The sequence below is a fragment of the Balaenoptera physalus genome (assembly GCF_965194825.1).
Source record: "Balaenoptera physalus genome assembly, chromosome: 9".
Lineage (NCBI taxonomy): Eukaryota > Metazoa > Chordata > Mammalia > Artiodactyla > Balaenopteridae > Balaenoptera > Balaenoptera physalus.
Window position 1 is genome coordinate 95,106,094 of NC_138888.1, and position 19,210 is coordinate 95,125,303.

Here is a 19,210-nt window from a genome sequence, read left to right on the forward strand (position 1 = left end):
TTCCGTTAAGGTGCCATCGTCTCCAGGAAGCCTCTCTGCCCCACAGCATTTTATCTGAACCTCCTACTGCAATCCCACCCGGTCCGCGAATGTCTCCTATCTCTACATCCATCTCTAGCCCAGGCCTGCGAGGTCCTTGAGCGAAGAGGCCATGAGCGTCCCGTCTTTGACGCCTCCGGCACTTTACACCGTTCCTCCAATGCAATGGGGGCTCCTTAAACGAGCCACCAATGGTCTCCATGCACAAGCCTCTCCTTCCCCAGGAAGGAGCCATCTTGGTGGTCAAGCCAGGCTGGAACCCGCCCGGAAGCTGGAACACACCCCAGAAACCCACCACCTTGGGGGCCCAGGCCTGAGTCTAACTCCAGAAGCTCCGGCGCACAGGCGATCGACTTGATTAGGTAGAGAGAGACGCCCACGGTATGTGCGGAGCTCCGCGCGGCTCTGTGAACGGCGCGAACTCGGGTGGGAGCCCACGCCACGCGCCAGGGGTGAGGGGGCGCCTCGCCACCTACCTTCTGGGCTCCCGCAGAGGAGGGAGGGCACCCCCGGCGGGCAGCCGGTGCAGGCGGGGAGAGGGGCGCGGGGGCGAGAGCTGTGCGCCATTCCCGGGCGGCGGCTCCCCGGCCGGAGTGAGAACGCCGCCCGGCGCCCGCTTCCGCCCTCTGGCAGCAGGCGGGGAGGGCCTGGCCACGCGCCCCACAAGGCCCCGCGGCGCGCTCGCCCGTCGGCGCCGGGGCTGCGGCTCCGAGGGGCCGGCTCGCGGCGGAGAGCGCGCCTCCTGCCGGGGTGGGAGCAGGCCCGCCCGGCCGAGGGCCCGCGCTGCGAAGGCCAGGGAAGAGGAGAAGCCAGGCGCTTTCCCCAGGAGGGCGCCCCCTCGGCTTTATAGCCGGAAGGGGAACTCGGAGCCTCCAAGGAAGGCCGGAAAAAGAAGGGAAAAGTCCTCTGCGAGACTTCTGGAAAGAGGTGCAGTGATTCCACTGGGGGCGGGGGAACTTCGACGACTAAAGACGGCATGAATTCTAAAACGACTTTTCTTTTTGCAGAAGTGGAATTAAACTTGGGTTTCTTCCCAAAAAAATGTGATTATTATAGAGTGATTTTGCTCACTTTTCACCTTTCACATCGTATTTTTTATCTATATTGTCTTTTTTTTTTTTTTTTTCTTGCCTTTCGTCGTTCAAAAATTCTTCTCCTGAGGAGAGATTCTCAGTAGGTTTCTTTAGTGTTACACACTTGGTTGCTCTTGGGTGGAAGTCTCCGCATATAGTTATAGAATAAAATACAGAGCATGTCTACGTGAAGATCTGTTTGGCTTATTTTACTAAATGGATGAACCTTCTTTATTAAGACATCCATTTGCATCCGATACATTATTGTAAATTTCTTTAAAATGTTAAGCATCATTGCTCTAGCCATCTGCCCATTAAAGAGAATCAATGATTTTAAGTCCATTGTAATTTGTTTACTATAGCATTCTTCATTAATCCTGAAGAGATAAATTTCAGGTAAGCCAAGACAGAATTATCTTGAACTACAAATTAGTGAATACTAGATTAATGGTTTACTGTAATGATTCTAGTGGGGGAGGGGGGATTTCGAACTTCGAATATGTATTTGCTGTTCTTTTGCAGAAATGTAAATCCAGTCACAGTGCATTGATCGCAGACATAATCTAGGGTCACATAGGGGAAGTGTTGCAAACTTGTCAGTGTTGATGCGTGTGCGAAAGGCGTTTCAATTCCACTCATTCATTCATTATGCAAATTGCATTGAACTATTATGTGCCAGGCACTGAGGCATAATTATTGCCCTTTACAACTGCACAGTCTGGTAATTAAAACAAATGGGTAAACAAACTATCAAAATATAGTGCAAGCACTGAAACCCTATTGGAAAACTGCAGAGTCAGTTTCTTTTTTTTATAAATTTATTTATTTATTTTTGGCTGTGTTGGGTCTTCGTTTCTCTGCGAGGGCTTTCTCTAGTTGCGGCGAGCGGGGGCCACTCTTCATCGCGGTGCGCGGGCCTCTCACTATCGCGGCCTCTCTTGTTGCGGAGCACAGGCTCCAGACGCGCAGGCTCAGTAGCTGTGGCTCACGGACCCCGTTGCTCCGTGGCATGTGGGATCTTCCCAGACCAGGGCTGGAACCCGTGTCCCCTGCATTGGCAGGCAGATTCTCAACCACTGTGCCACCAGGGAAGCCCCTAGAGTCAGTTTTAAAGTCTTACCCTTTCTCATCAAACCGTGAGTAAAATATCTATTAACCTGAGAAACATTTACAGTTTTTTTTAGCTTCTGAAGATGGAGTAGTTATGGATTTTATGAAAATGTATAGTGGAAAATAACTTCCATGAAAACTGTACAAGTTTTCATACTAGTTTTTGTCTTAGTCATCCCTGGTGGAAATGTATTATAAGTCATCATTAAATGTTTGGTGAATAAAGAAATAAGTGGATTCCCAGTATCTTAAAATATTTAATTTGTGCCTTTCAGAGACTACTTTTCTAAAAATATTGTGATCTGGCTGTGTGTACTAGGGCCCAAACAACTTTGCTAAAGGAGTTTATAAAGACCAAAGGAAGGTGAAAATGTGCAAAGATGCACCTAGGGGCTTCTCGGTCTTCTTCTTGTTCATTGCACTTAAATGCAGAATATTTGAAGGGGGCTTGAGTAGACAGGCAGAATAGAATGTCTTAGAAAATCATGCTTCTCTCATGTAAGGTTTCAAGACAGCAATTTCATTGATTGCCAATCTGTTTATAGACAAGGAAATTGTTAATGGTACCCACAAATTTTCAGGGTCCAAATAAAAGCGCAAAGGAAAAATGGTTTACTTCTGTGCAAAATATAAAACCTTAGATGGAGAAGAATACTAAGTTATTATTAGACAGTTTAATATAAATCTAAAAAGTTAAATGGATAAAATAAGTGTAAAAAATGTAATCAAGGAACAACACTAATTTTAAAATGGCTGTTTTAACCTCAAAGAACAGAGAGTAGAATATCTGATAAAATGTCAAAGGAGAATGTAAATTATATTTTTGAAAGTTAAAAATGTTATTTGTTTAAAAAAAGATTTGCATTATTTTAAAAAATAAAATTGTGAAAATGGTAGCAAACTGTTCTATCAAGAAACAGAGAAACTTCATCAGTAATTCCTAGGCCAACACCTATTTACACAGGAGAAAATTATTAGCTCTGGATTCAATTCAGTAGTTCAAGAAACATTTATTATGTTAGGTCCTAAGTATAAATAAGAAAGTCCTTGTTCTCAATGATCTCACCATGTAGTAAGGGAGCCAGATTTTACAGTCAAGATAATGACTAGCAAACACTGAACACACTGTGCCAGTTAATCATGGATTGTCTCATTTACTTAATCCTCACAAAATTTTTAGAGGTCAAGTACTGTTTTCCAGTCTTATTTTACAAGGAAGAAACTGAAACTAAAATTTAGATTGGTTAACTCATCCAAGGACATTGAGTTAATAGATGGTGGAGCTAGACTCCCACCTCACTCCATCTTACTCCAAAGTGCCTAAACTTAATGCCTTCACTCTAGCACATCCAGGAAGTCAGATGCATTCTCTTTAGCTGCTGCCCTTTCATTTCAGTCCCTATACAGAGTGTTCCATCCGCTAGTATCTTAATATTCTCAGTGGTATCTGAGGCAGCAAGCTCTACAATGCTTTTAACCGTTCATCAGACTTCTTGGACCTAAATCTCTTGGTTAGGCTTCTGCCTGATCACCTTCACACCTGCTTTAATTTCATATCCATATTTGTCAACACTCACTCTTCCTTCGCCCACATTTTCTTCAAGTTGATCTAACAGCATAACATAATTTTCAGCAGATTATGATCTCATGATCATTAGAATTAATATTCCACAGAATCCTACATAGCATTATCTTTAATAGTTCAATTACTCTTAACACAAAATTAGTAATTTCTTCTGTGGTGTATATAATTATTAGTATAGTCCAGATGGCATCTTGCAACTTTTCCTCCACCTTTGTCAATATGGTTGTTATCTTTGCTTTAAGAGTAAAATCCATAAAAGTTTCCAAGTGTTTAGCACCATTAAACTACATCAAATGCATGAAAAAATAAAAAGTATGTTTTTTAAAAGCACTTAATTTTGAATCTCAAAGTTTAGAATTCTAGAAAAGAGGAAAAATTGAGAACAAGGCTGAGGAAAGGAAGCTTTTGTATCTATGAATTACATCTCTTTTCAATCTACCTGAAATGACATACTGTAAAAATAATTATTCCCCAAATTAAAGTATGCTACCTTACCTAACTATTTGTATTTGAGAAGAATTTTTAAAGTATTTTTTAGGAGATTTTTATTTAGGATTTATAGAGAATCTTCGGTTTTAAAACAAATATACCAAAAAATAAAAATCTATTTGTAAAGTGAATAATTTTTTTTCATATGAAAACTATTTCCTAATTTATGTGATTGTAAACTCAATTTTTAGCATATTTTATCTTCTCAGAGCAGCACATTAGTGAATTTTTGTGCTTTTTTTAGATGAAAAGTTTCACAGTTTTATCACTTTAATTAATGAAAAGATACACAGAATAAATTAGACTAATCCACCAGAATTCTAAACAGGACAGAAGGCATTTTAGGTCTGTTAGGAAACAAAGGTACTCTATTAAGTATTCAAGTAAAAAAGAAGCTTGGGCTCATCTTGGAAATCACTTAGGTATGTTAACAATTTGGAAAAGGGGTTTTAGAGGCACTATATATAGAAAGCGTTCTGGGGAGATGAAAGAGAGCTTGCAGAAGTGCAGACTGCTCAGTTGCTGCAGATTCATTGTGATTTTCTGAAAGACTAACAAATGCTAACAAAGAACGTTAAGGCAAAATAGGTGCTATGAAAAAAATGTACTGTACTTTCAAAGCATTAATTTTATATAAAAGAAATATAGGAATTAGGCAGAAATATCAAGAAACACTGAGAATGAATTCTGGTAAGGTCAACCATTAAAAATGCAAACAAAATTAATTTAGTAATGGTAACATTTTAAAGTGACAATATTTTGGTCTTATTTAATAACAGAAGTATTCATCTGTGTCAAACAGCCTGGATAAAATACTATGTTAGAGAAAGGAACATTAAGATTACCTGAAAACAGTCATATTCAGGGAAGAAAAAATGCACAGCAGTGGCAAATCTACTAGTGGGAAGAGTGTGGATCTGACCATGGAGATGCCACAGTAAGAAATGAAAACCGCCTGAGTCAGAAAGATAGGTATTAAAAATACTGAGGAATAGAGGAAAGCCCATCTCATATTGTTTTATCTAACAATACATCTGTTTTATCCTTAACTGAGATGAATTTGTCTTTTTTTTTTTTCTTTTAACATTGATAGGAGGCATAGAGTGTAGTGATTATGGGCATGGCTCTGAACTAAGACTGCTTGTTTTCAGCTCCTAGTTTTACCTCTTCTTAGCAAGTGACACAGGATAAATTGCTTGACTTTTAAGATTTCAATTCCCTAACCTATAAAATGGAGATGATGACAGTTGCACTCATATTAAATGATATAATTTATACATAACAGTTCAGTCTGTCGACTGAAAAAAATGCACAACCTAAAAGCTGAGAGTTATGTGTTATTCCGTGGACAAAACTGAGGACTTAAGCCCGGGACACAGCATCTCAGGTAGCTCTGAGGGACGGCTCTGAAGAGGCAGGTGTCGGGTGAAGGGGGAGCCAGGATACAGAGGAGTTTTTGCAACAAAGTCCAGCTATTCGGAACATCAAAAGATTACTGCTAATTAAGGAGAGACAGACATCTCAAGTTATGGAATTTAGCACTTTTCTGTGTATGGGAAGATGCAAGAGTCTGGGCTGTCTGAAATCATTCCTTTGATACGCACCTCAGCTGTCTGGGGCCAGTATCCTGTGCTTTCTCACCCTGAGTGTCCTCAGGGCTCATCGTCAGGCTTGATGGCTGCAACATCCTTTGCTTACGGATATAGCAGGCGATATTTTTCATTCACAAGTCTTTCGCACACACTAAGTTTTACTTAAGTATTAGCTAATGTTACTACCTGAATTCTGATCTCCCTTGCATACTGATTTTTTTTAGCAACTCAAATATAAAAGTAAATAGATGACTGTAGTTCATATTGCTGTGTTTCTCTGACCATTAGCAAAGGATTATAGCAACTACTCTGCATAGGAAAACCCTCAACTACTTTTATCCTCAGTAACAAGAATTCATAAGTAAATTTGGGTCTCCTAACAGAACACAAATTTTCCAATAGACTTTTTCCCAAACACTTTCCTATGCACTGAGCCTCCCAAAATCACATAGAAAACCACTGCCTTTGAGCACATCTTTTTAAATAAGGTTTATTATAGAAAGGTGCGATAGAAATTGAAAAGATATTCCAACCAGGCAAAATAACCTTCTCTGTAGTGTCAACTAAAAAATTATTCACAACCCAAAAGTTGAGAGTTATGTTTTATTTGGCGGAAGTTTTTAGGACTTCGAGCCCAGGAGGCAGCATCTCAAGTAACCCTGAGAGAGCTGCTCCAAGGAGGTGAGGGGGAGCCAGGTTATAAAGAAGTTTTGCAACAAAGGGCAGGTCTTCCGAACGTCAGAAGATTATTGTTAATTTAAAAAAAACCTGATATGTCAAATTAAGGAATTTAGCGCTTTTCTCAGTTTGGGAAGATGCAAGAGTCTGGCCTCACTGAAATTATTCCTTTGATAGGCACCTCAGCTATCTGGGGCCAGTATCCTGTGTTTTCACATCCTGAGTTTCCTCAGGGCTCACCGTAGGGCGTGGCTGCAGTCTGATGGCGGCTAGATGGCAGGTATTCTTTCCTTCCTGGGAATCCTCAGGGCTCACTGGCTTACGTTGGAGGGCTGCAATCGCTGATGACTGTGACATCCTTTGTTTACTGATACGGCAGGCAATATTCCATTTATCAATAGTGTCCTCAAAATGTAAATTTTAAAGAGCTGTGTAAAGATTATCCAAAATCCAGTTTTTATTCAAAGAGAAGTTTACATAACCAACAGTATCAAATTTTTTATATGACATGCAGCCCAAGAGAAGAGAAAGAATCTACACAGTTATGATGTGTTGAAGACAAATTTTATACATTAGTTTCTGCTTCGACTTCTGTTTGTTGAGTGTTTATTTGGGTACAGACCTCAGCCAAGGCTGTTTAAGCTGCACATCTGAAATGTGCACACAATGACAAGTAACCACAATATCTATTGTTTATTGATGCCTCACTCTTTGCTGAGGTCTTTGCATGCCTCTTCTCATGTAAATCTCACCACAACTCTAGGAGATAAGTATTCCTATTTTCTTTTCCCTCCATTAACAAATCACAGAAGGTGAGGAACATTCACAGAGTCACCCAAGCATTTTAAGTAGCAAAACCAAGGCTCCAACCCATTTCAGACACTCCTTTACCCTCTGAGTAGTCACTTTCAGCCTCAGGTTTATTCCTTCCAGCTGAAGCAAATACCCCTCTAGCTCCCCACGCCCCTCCCTGTACCACACACACACATAACACACACACTGAGATTTGTTGACTTTTGTCTATGTTCAAAGACTTAGTTCAGGCCAGACTTTCTGATGACGCACCTTCAGTGCCAAGTGAACCACAGTTGTATCTCCTGACAAACTGTGAGACTAACTGTACCCTAAAATCATATTCCTTTGTATTCTACTAGTTATCCAGCAAATGATCTTGTATAAAGGGATAAAGGGTTATTCATGTGATTCTAATGGTATTGCCTTATTACAGCAGAAGGAATTTGTGTCACAAATGGCGACAGACATTTTCTACTTAAAGCAATAAACATCTGTTATTCCTATTGCTAACTTGGAGCCAGAAACATGCAGTTTCTACTTTCACTGTTGACGGGATCTGTGATATCCTGAAACAGACAGTGGATTTAGAGTCAGAGCACCTGGGATTTCATCTGTATTCTGCCATTTATTGCACTGTGACCCTGGTAAAATCTCTTTACCTCTCTGTAAAAGGAAGGATTTGGGCAAGATGACCTCAGAAATTCCTCTCAGCCCTGAAATTGTAATTGTGCCCAGACCATATTATTAATTTTCAATTTCTGAAATTGTCATTTATCTTTCTGCATAACCTCCACATTTCCCACCATTTTTCTAGAAAAAATAAAAAGTATTTCTGCACTCCCTGTTTAAAAAAATGTCACATATGACCTTATTAAGAAAAATGGATAAATGTATAATACGGATTGTGTATAGAATTTAAGTACGTTCAATTTGTTACTTATCTTCAAGTGTTTGGTATATCGCTTACAAGAATCAGGCTGCCTTAGCTGCTCCTCGAATATATAACTTGCCAGGGGGCCTTGGAGAGACTGAAAACCCTGTATTCATTTCTTGGTGGCCCATGCTGGCTAGACTCCTATGAGGTGCCATGCAAAACACTGGGCAAAGAATGTAGAAATTGCCATTAAGGACGTCTCGGGGACACAGTTAACAAACATCGCAGGGCAGTGCGTGTTTTAATGATGGCCAGCACTGGATGCTGTGGGAAATATGGGAACAGACACCAGACTTACTTAGGGGAGGGAGTTAGGAGTGGCTTTTTAGAAGACGTAATGTCAAAGGTGAATTCTGATAAGATGAGTAAAGTTATGACAAGGGAGGATAAACAGTGTTTTGGGAAAAAAGTGCCCGGCCTCAGATCCCAGGACTAATGGGGTCTGGTGTACCAGGATGTGTATCAAAGTAGATCTACTGGTAATTTTTAATTGCTACCTCTTTAAAACAAACAAAAACACTTTCCAGTTAATATCCCTGATATACATTATCAAAATAAACTGAGCTGTGCTGGTAGATTAATAACAACTGAATATTCCTTTTCTTACCTATATGCTACTTAACTCCCTGCTGGAAAAGCTGTCTCCAGTTGTTTATTGTGAAAAGACCTTTGGCCTTTTGTATGCTCTTCAGAAATTATAGTATTTTTATTTATTCTAATTCTTACCTGTCCTTTCAAGTTGTACTCCTCAGGCTGAAAATCAGTAGCTTTTGTCCACAAATAATAATTCATTTTAAGAGTTAAAACTGAAGATCTGATACTGTATCTTGAGATAACTAAAGCTCTTTGTCCGCAATGATTTCACTACTTGATTATCTTTTAGAAATGCTATGCTATTGAGGATTGCTTTCTATACTGTCTAATGCCTCATCCAGATAAACAAATTTTAAAATCCCAGCTGGAGGTGAGTGTTTGCCTTCACGGTAGACTCATAAGAGGCTTATTGTCTCCATCCTTTTCTTACTCTAGCTTAAATCCATCCTCAAGCAAATCCTCTCCTTTTGTTTGTCTCTTGGTTTGATGGGACAGATGCAGCAACAGTGTGAAAATGTATTTGGAAGAGCTAAAACTTCATTTATAAATTGTTCTGTGCTAACACTTCATAGAGTCGCCATGTCTTTGTTCATTAGGAAAAGAAGCCTCTGCCATCCATAATGGTCTCTTCCAGTTCTGAGTGACGTGGGATACGAACGAGCCTTGGCTGTGATCCCTGTTTTACATCTTTACTCCAGCGTCTCTAGAGGTGAGAGGGGTAAACCATACAAAAATGTTCATTGAAATCTTTATGCGTGTGTCTTAGAATTAAGAAGGAGTAAGAATATTCTGGAAACTACTTTTAAAATCAAATCTGTGCGAATATTAATATGTCAATATGCTGCTTCAAGTAAGAGTTCTGTCTTTCAAAAATGTCTAATTTCCATTCAAAATATTCTGATGAAGTAAAATGGAGTGATTCCCAATATAAAGTAATAAAGTCCCTCAGGTTTTTTAATAAAAAATAAGAGGAAATGGCAGTGGAGGTTGAAGAGGATGGTAAGAGAAAGTTATGATATTAACAACTCTTTTATTCTGTGTTCATTATGTTAATTCTCATCCAAATATATTTAAGATATGATTAATAGGAGAGAAAGGCTTTAAGAGAACAGTAAGGGAAATATGGAAAATCCTTCTTGAAATTCAATCCTGCTTTAAGCTTGAGGCACATAGATCTTCTGTCCAATTAAGTGTTCATCCCCCTAAATGAGTTAAGAGTTTCAAAAGTACTGGAGCTTTTCAACACTGTGGTTAAAAGTGCAAATTCTAGAGTCAGACAACTTCAACTCCAATGCCAGCTTTTCTACTTACTGGCTGTGTCACCTTAAAAACTTAACTTTTCCAACTCTCAGTTTTCATATCTATAAAATGAAGATGATAATAGGTTTATTGTGAAAAGTAAAAGATACTTAATTCACTTGAAGCACACAGCAAAGAGTCTGGCACACAGAAAATGTCCAATATGTTAACTATTATAAACAGATAAATAAGGCATGTTAATATCTTTACTATGCTCAGGATTGCCTACAGAGTGATTATGGTGCTTGTTCATTAGAGCCATCAGTGGCACATGAGTATGTGTCAGGGTGAATGTATGTGAACCAGCGGAGATGGTAGGTAATATCATCCCTATTTTCAGGCCATCTATGATATTCAACTTAAGTTTTCTGGGGAACACATTTGATTGTGATTTTTGTTTATTATGTCCACAAGCCCAACTTATTTTCGAAATCTGGATTTGAAATATTATTTCTAAATTTAGAACAGAACAACAGAAGAGAAATTAGGTACAAATGTTCTGTACTTCAGAAATTATCGCCAGAGGCATATTACAACTACGAACAGAAAAATTGCTGTATTAAATATTCATAACACATTAAGGTTATATATCACCTAAGTAGCTAATTAATTTACTTAATCAATCTAAAATACAGAGATTGTTAAAGGTGAAATATGATTATATAACTAGTCACTTTTAATATCAAAATGGATAAGCTATAATTCCCTCATTTGTAAATTAAGACAAAATATAAATAGTCAAAGAAAAACGTTTCCATTAAAACGTAAAAAGCAAAGACAAAATAAGTATATGTTTTAGGGTGGTGTCCTGCACATTGTAGGTGGTTAGTAAATATTTGCTAAATTGAACTGAGATACACAAAATGAGGTTCAGAGTAACCAGAGTAGATTGAAGAACAAAGTCAAGAACAAAGATTTAAGGGTAAGAGCCTGTTCGGGGCAATTTTAAAACTGGACCCATACCCTTGGTCCTGTGGAGAGCACTGAAATTCCAATTAAATTTCTAATTGTGCAAAGAAAGCCAGCTGCATTCAGCATGTATTATTTTAACTTTTCAACAATTAACTGTGTTACTTTTAATCGTGCGCTTTAACCAGTCCAGGTTTCCATATTGCCTCATCTTTATTATTATAATTTTTTTTTACATGGATCATCGTAGCATGTTTATTTTTAATAGACAGAACTGTAACGACCTCGAGCACCCATCAACCGGCGAATGAATAAGCGTGCTGTGCTAAACTCGTACAGCGAGACACTACTCAGCAAGCAAAGTGATCAGCTACTGATACCCACAAAGATATGAGTGACTCTCAAAATAATTACACTGAGTGAAAGAAGCCAGACAAAAGAGTCCTCCTCACTGTGTGAATCCATTTATATACATTTCTAGAAAACTGCAAACACATCTATAACGATAGAAAGCATATCATTGGTCACCTGGGGATGTGGAGGGGTGGAATGTGGGGGAAAAAAGGGGGCTTTATGAATGAGGCATAAAAACTCTTGCAAGTGATGGATATGTTCCCTTTCTTGATTGTGTTGGCAGTTCCATGGGTATATGCATATTTCAGAACTTAAATTGTGTTCTTTAAGTATGTGCAGTGTACTGTGTGTCAGTTATATTTTAACAGAGCCATTATAAAAAGGCTAAGAACAGACGTTTGTCTCAACAAATAAATGTAGCAAAGAACAGAAAAGTCAAGTACAGTATGATCTCTGTCAGTTGAATTTTTTTGTTTGGTTTTTTTTTTCACATTTTTATTGCAGTATAATTGCTTTACAATGGTGCGTTAGTTTCTACTTTATAACAAAGTGAATCAGCTATACATATACATATATCCCCATATCTCTTCCCTCTTGCCTCTCCCTCCCTCCCACCCTCCCTATCCCGCCCTTCTAGGTGGTCACAAAGCACCGAGCTGATCTCCCTGTGCTATGCGACTGCTTCCCACTAGCTATCTATTTTACATTTGGTAGTGTATATATATACACTACCATATATACACTACCACTCTCTCACTTTGTCCCAGCTTACCCTTCCCCCTCCCTGTGCCCTCAAGTCCATTCTCTAGTAGGTCTGCATCTTTGTTCCTGTCCTGCCCCTAGGTTCTTCATGACCAATTTTTTTTTTTTTTTAGATTCCATATATATGTGTTAGCATATGGTATTTGTTTTTCTCTTTCTGACTTACTTCACTCTGTATGACAGTCTCTAGGTCCATCCACCTCACTACAAATAACTCACTTTCGTTTCTTTTTATGGCTGAGTAATATTCCATTGTATATATGTGCCACATCTTCTTTATCCATTCATCTGTCGATGGACACTCAGGTTGCTTCCATGTCCTGGCTATTGTAAATAGAGCTGCAGTGAACATTGTGGTACATGACTCTTTTTGAATTATGGTTTTCTCAGGGTATATGCCCAGTAGTGGGATTGCTGGGTCGTACGGTAGTTCTATTTTTAGTTTTTTAAGGAACCTCCATACTGTTCTCCATAGTGGCTGTATCAATTTACACTCCCACCAACAGTGTATGAGAGTTCCCTTTTCTCCACACCCTCTCCAGCATTTATTGTTTGTAGATTTTTTGATGATGGCCATTCTGACCAGTGTGAGATGATATCGCATTGTAATTTTGATTTGCATTTCTCTAATGATTAATCATGTTGAGCATTCTTTCATGTGTTTGTTGGCCATATTGCCTCATCTTTAAAGGGGGATGGCAATAATGTTCTGTGCTGTTGTGAACCCCCTGAATCAGGGGTACCTGATGGAGTTTGTCAACAAGCACAACCCAGGGCCTGTATCAGGTCTCTTGAATTGAAATCTCAGGCTGGGCCTGGGGAGCTACAATTTATGAAGCCCCCCATGTGGTTCTTAGGCAGAATCAGCTCTGAGACTCACTGGTCCTCAGAGTTTCTGTTAATGACGGAGTGAGGAAAGGTGCAAAGACATCCTTTCCTCCTGGAACAGAATTCAGAGACCTAATGCTTTGCTAAAAATTAAAAAATAAAATAATAAAAATACCTCTATAAATGGAAGTAAAAATAAATGATAGTATATAGTAAACTATTGTTTACTGCTTCCCGAATCAAGTAAAAAGTAATGAAAAATAATATTTTCTTGTGTGATTAGTATATTCCAGGATTAGAAGTTTGTGGTTATTCCTTAAAATTCAGGCCTCATATTACCCACCATTCATGACTTTGCTACTGTGTCCGTATTTTTAATTTTCATATCCATACAGAGCACATGCTTTGTGGCCAGACATTGTCATAAGCACATTACAAATTCTAACAAATTTAATAATCAAACAGCAGATATGCTGCTTTTTTGATATAATACAGGTTTCCATTCCCAACATATATTCATACTGGCTTATCAAAACAAGTATTAATAGAAAATGCACTTTCTTCACTCAGTATTCTGTCTTCAAAATAGGAATATGAGCAGAAGAATGCATTTCTGTTTGAATCAATTCTCTTTGGCTGTTTGGCTGCCTTGTTACAGTAAAAGTGAAAAGGCTCACACAAAATGATTCATTACATGCAGAAAAGAAATCCAAAGATACAAGGGAAAAATAATACAGAAAGATTTAATCTCAGAATTCATTTTCTAGTAGAAATTTTAAAAAATTGCTGAGATAATTTAATGCTCCTCAATTTTCAATAATAAATTCTTTAAATAATGATTTTATGTGAATTTTTAAAATTTCTTTTCTTTTCAGAATAGAATATACTATTCAGTGGCTCAGCTCCAGAAAAAATAAGGGAGAGTCACTTTTCCTCAGTGCAGCAAAGGCTTTGAATACAGTTACAAAAATGCTGCACACTTTCAGGGAGTCTGACTACTTTTGAGCAGTAGCATATGAGGAGAAATTTGAAAGTGAAAAGAAAAATATTATAGTTTGAATTAAATCAAAAGATTTTTCTGCTGGCAAGTTTTTCCTATCTCCTTATAATAGAAATATATCTGATTTTTCAGAACTTTCAGTGTCTATGTCTATTATCTTTTTACAAAAGACACGCTTGGGTATTTTGTTCTAATAGATGTCTTAACTGGAGTCTGAAAATCAGGTAGGTTTTTTTTTTTGTTGTTTTTTTCCCCCACTTTCTTTTTTTTTCTTTCTTCTTCTTTTTTTTCCTGCTACTTCTATTGCCTCACAAGTCATTTGGCGCTTTTGATCCTCACTTTATAATCCTCTTTATTCATTGATTCAACAAATTATAAGCTTAATATGTGGCACTATGTTAGATATAGTGGGTTAAAAAAAAAAAAAGTTTTATTCCTTCAAAGAGTTGATCGCTCAATACCACAAACCCTTCCAGACATTGCTTTACATAAATCAGGTTGAACCAGTCAGGTTCCAGGAACACAAGATCATATTCTAGTCAATGCTACTTTTATTCCCAGCACTAATACGATGTATATCTCTGCCCTGTATTTTCATATCCCATGTTCATGCATTGAAATTCATTGCTTTTCCAAACAACACCCTTATTTTGTGTGTGGAAAATGTCTCTCAAAACCAATCAGTATTCCTTACTTACAGTCTCTGAATGACCTGCAAAATGGCAAACTGCAACCCAATGTATATTTTTTTGGAATTTTGACATGTAATTAATATATTGACGAGGTTTTTAGCCATCTAAGCACATAATTATAAACACTTTTTAATCTATGTTACCAGTCTGTCACTTAAGCATATTTTCCATCAGTAAAAATACTGCTATTTCAAAATTAATGATAGCTCTTAGATAGCCTCATCCACCAGAGGGCAGACAGCAGAAGCAAGAAGAACTACAATCCTGCAGCCTGTGGAACAAAAACCACATTCACAGAAAGATAAACGAGGTAAAAAGGCAGAGGGCTATGTACCAGATGAAGGAACAAGATAAAACCCCAGAAAAACAACTAAATGAAGTGGAGATAGGCAACCTTCCAGAAAAAGAATTCAGAATAATGATAGCGAAGATGATCCAGGACCTCGGAAAAAGAATGGAGGCAAAGATCGAGAAGATGCAAGAAATGTTTAACAAAGACCTAGAAGAATTAAAGAACAAACAAACAGAGATGAACAATACAATAACTGAAATGAAAAATATACTAGAAGGAATCAATAGCAGAATAAAAAGCAGAAGAACGGATAAGTGACCTGGAAGACAGAATGGTGGAATTCACTGCTGCGGACAGATAAAAGAACAAAGAATGAAAAGAAATGAAGACGGCCTAAGAGACCTCTGGGACAACATTAAATGCAACAACATTCACATTATAGGGGTCCCAGAAGGAGAAGAGAGAGAGAAAGGACCCGAGAAAATATTTGAAGAGATTATAGTCGAAAACTTCCCCAACATGGGAAAGGAAATAGCCACCCAAGTCCAGGAAGCGCAGAGAGTACCAGACAGATAAACCCAAGGCGACACATGCTGAGACGCATAGTAATCAAATTGATAAAAATTAAAGACAAAAAAAAATTATTAAAAGCAACAAGGGAAAAACGACAAATAACATACAATGGAACTCCCATAAGGTTAACAGCTGATTTCTCAGCAGAAACTCTACAAGGCAGAAGGGAGTGGCATGACATATTTAAAGTGATGAAAGGGAAGAACCTACAACCAAGATTACTCTACCCGGCAAGGATCTCATTTAGATTCGATGGACAAATCAAAAGCTTTACAGACAAGCAAAAGCTAAGAGAATTCAGCACCACCCAACTAGCTCTACAACAAATGCTAAAGGAACTTCTCTAAGTGGGACCACAAGGGAAGAAAAGGACCTACAAAAACAAACCCCAAACAATTAAGAAAATGGTAATAGGAACATACATATCGATAATTACCGTAATGTGAATGGATTAAATGGTCCAACCAGAAGACACAGGCTCACTAAATGGATACAGAAACAAGACCCATATATATGCTGTCTACAAGAGACCCACTTCAGACCTAGGGACACATACAGACTGAAAGTGAGGGGGTGGAAAAAGATATTCCATGCAAATGGAAATCAAAAGAAAGCTGGAGTAGCAATACTCATATCAGATAAAATAGACTTTAAAATGAAGAATGTTACAAGAGACAAGGAAGGACAGTACATAATGATCAACAGATCAATCCAAGAAGAAGATATAACAATTATAAATATATATGCATCCAACATAGGAGCACCTCAGTACCTAAGGCAACTGCTAACAGCTATAAAAGAGGAAACTGATAGTAACACAATAATAGTGGGGAACTTTAACACCTCACTTACACCAATGGACAGATCATCCAAACAGAAAATTAGTAAGGAAACACAAGCTTTAAATGACACAATAGACCAGATAGATTTAATTGATGTTTATAGGAGATCCCATCCAAATATATCAGATTACACTTTCTTCTCAAGTGCACATGGAACATTCTCCAGGATAGATCACATCTTGGGTCACCAATCAAGCCTCAGTAAATTTAAGAAAATTGAAATCATATCAAGTATCTTTTCTAACCACAATGTTATGAGATTAGAAGTCAGTTACAGGGGAAAAAATGTAAAAAACACAAACACATGGAGGCTAAACATTATGTTACTAAATAACCAAGAGATCACTGAAGAAATCAAAGAGGAAATCAAAAAATATCTGAGACAAATGACAATGAAAACACGACGATCCAAAACCTATGGGATGCAGCAAAAGCAGTTCTAAGATGGAAATTTAGAGCAATACAAGCCTACCTCAGGAAATAAGAAAAATCTCAAATAAACAATATAAACTTACACCTAAAGGAGCTAGAGAAAGAAGAACAAACAAAACCCGAAGTTAGTAGAAGGAAAGAAGTCATAAAGATCAGAGCAGAAATAAATGAAATAGAAACAAAGAAAGCAATAGCAAATATCAATAAAACTAAAAGCTGATTCTTTGAGAAGATAAACAAAATTGATAAACCTTTAGCCAGGCTCATCAAGATAAAGAGGGAGAGGACTCAAATCAATAAAATCAGAAATGAAAAAGGAGAAGTTACAACAGACACCGCAGAAATACAAAGCATCCTAAGAGACTACTACAAGCAACTCTATGCCAGTAAAATGGACAACCTGGAAGAAATGGACAAATTCTTAGAAAGGTATAACCTTCCAAGACTGAACCAGGAAGAAATAGAAAATATGAACAGTCCAATCACAAGTAATGAAATTGAAACTGTGATTAAAAATCTTCCACAAACAAGAGTCCAGGACCAGATGGCTTCACAAGTGAACTCCATCAAACCTTTAGAGAAGAGCTAACACCCATCCTTCTCAAATTCTTCCAAAAAATTGCAGAGGGAGAAACACTCCTGAATTCGTTCTGGGAGGCCACCATCACCCTGATACCAAAACCAGAGAAAGATACTACAAAAAAAGAAAATTTTGTGAAAAACAAAACAAAGAAACTAATTACAAAAATTGAATCGTGAGAGTACAATTAAAAACAAGGTAGGAATGAAAAAGAATGCAATAGTTATGCAATCTGAAAGACTGACTGGCAATGAATTAATGATTACTTTAATGGGAAACATTATTTTTACATAGATATTTTAACCACCCTGAAGTTTGATAGCATATATGGCATGAAGGAGAAATTTTCAAGAAACAAAACGGTAACATTAAAATATGTGTGAACTTTTCCCAGCAATTGCTTCATGGAGAAAGGGATAGATTTCAGAAGTTTCCCTAAGAGAAAAGTAAATTTAGCCAAGTGAGATGAAAGAAAAATGATTAAAGGTGGCCCCTGATTTGCTTGCTTAAAGGCAGTAACAATAATGGGTGGGAAAGATGAGAAGAGAAACTAAGTAGAATTTTTTTTTTCTTTATGGACAGTCAGAAATACAACCTTGTTCATCTGACAGCTGAAAGGAGAAGTCAAATCTAGAAGTGTAGAATTATTGTGGGCCCTGTACAATTGTGATTAAAACAAATCAAATGATAGAAAATTGTAAGCTTCATTTTAAAAGATTCTGTTTAAAAATTTCAGTTTAGAAGATGAGCTGTCACAAAATAAACATCCAGATTAAATAATGGAAAGAATAGCAGAGATGAGTAAACAAGAGAAATTAAAAAGGAAAGGCAAAGATTGTGGGAAAGAGTTTTAAAATTGTGTCACAATTGAAGTCACGATATTCAAAATCAGAATAGTTGGGATCACTGTTTGTTAAACTTGTTACTAATGATCTTTTTTTTTTTTCAAAGTCTCCATGGAGCTTTCATTTATTTATTTATTTACTTACTTATGGCTGTGTTGGGTCTTCGTTTCTGTGCGAGGGCTTTCTCTAGTTGTGGCAAGCGGGGGCCACTCTTCATCGCGGTGGGCGGGCCTCTCACTATCGCGGCCTCTCTTGTTGCGGAGCACAGGCTCCAGACGTGCAGGCTCAGTAGTTGTGGCTCATGGGCCTAGTTGCTCCGCAGCATGTGGGATCTTCCCAGACCAGGGCTCGAACCCGTGTCCCCTTCATTGGCAGGCAGATTCTCAACCACTACGCCACCAGGGAAGCCCCCACTAATGATCTTTTTATAACAACACAGCACCTATTTAAAAGTTTTTATCACTATAACAGTTGCCATTAAAAACCAATAACTTCTTTCTTGTCTGATAAAATTTTCTTTGGAAAAAAAAGACATTATAATTGTTTGTTTGCCAGTATAATAGACTCTTTTTATGTTTATATCGATCAAATCACATAAGTTATCAAAGTTTTCTGCAGAAGATGTTTCTTCATTTATGGATTCTAGTTTATGTTAAATCTTGTCATCTTAAATAAAATTTCCAGAGAGCAGATAAGTATTCTATTATTTCAGATTGAAAGCAAACTACTAAATTGTTTAACAATATTTTTACAGGGGATTAGAAAGTTCAGTCTATGGTGTTTTATGAATTTAGCCCTTTTTGGTTAACTTTATTAGATTGATGGGGAAAAAAACACTCTGACAACCCCTCTGGCAGTGATTATGGATTTAATATACTATATTAGTTGAATATTCCAATACTCCACACAAGTT

At 37.7% G+C, this 19,210-nt stretch overlaps 1 protein-coding gene and 1 long non-coding RNA gene across 6 annotated transcripts in view; one reads left to right on the top strand and one right to left on the bottom strand.

The window, feature by feature from the left end:
• Positions 1-8,489, bottom strand: part of MEI4 (meiotic double-stranded break formation protein 4) — a 255,740-nt gene extending 247,251 nt beyond the window's left edge. For all 4 annotated transcript variants that reach the window (XM_082474217.1, XM_082474218.1, XM_082474216.1 and 1 more), the window contains exon 1: positions 516-8,489. In XM_082474217.1, coding sequence (XP_082330343.1) covers positions 516-1,017 — 502 coding nt within the window. In that variant the 5' untranslated portion in view covers positions 1,018-8,489. The remainder of the gene's footprint in view (positions 1-515) is intronic.
• The window catches only part of LOC309666672, a 53,928-nt gene continuing 35,610 nt past the window's right edge, over positions 893-19,210 (top strand). Inside the window, exons 1-2 of one of the 2 annotated variants that reach the window (XR_014267227.1) lie at positions 893-966; positions 9,486-9,598. This is a non-coding gene — a long non-coding RNA (uncharacterized lncRNA). Of the gene's footprint in view, positions 967-8,497; positions 9,599-19,210 lie in introns of those variants that run through there. The other variant, XR_014267228.1, reaches the window with a different exon arrangement.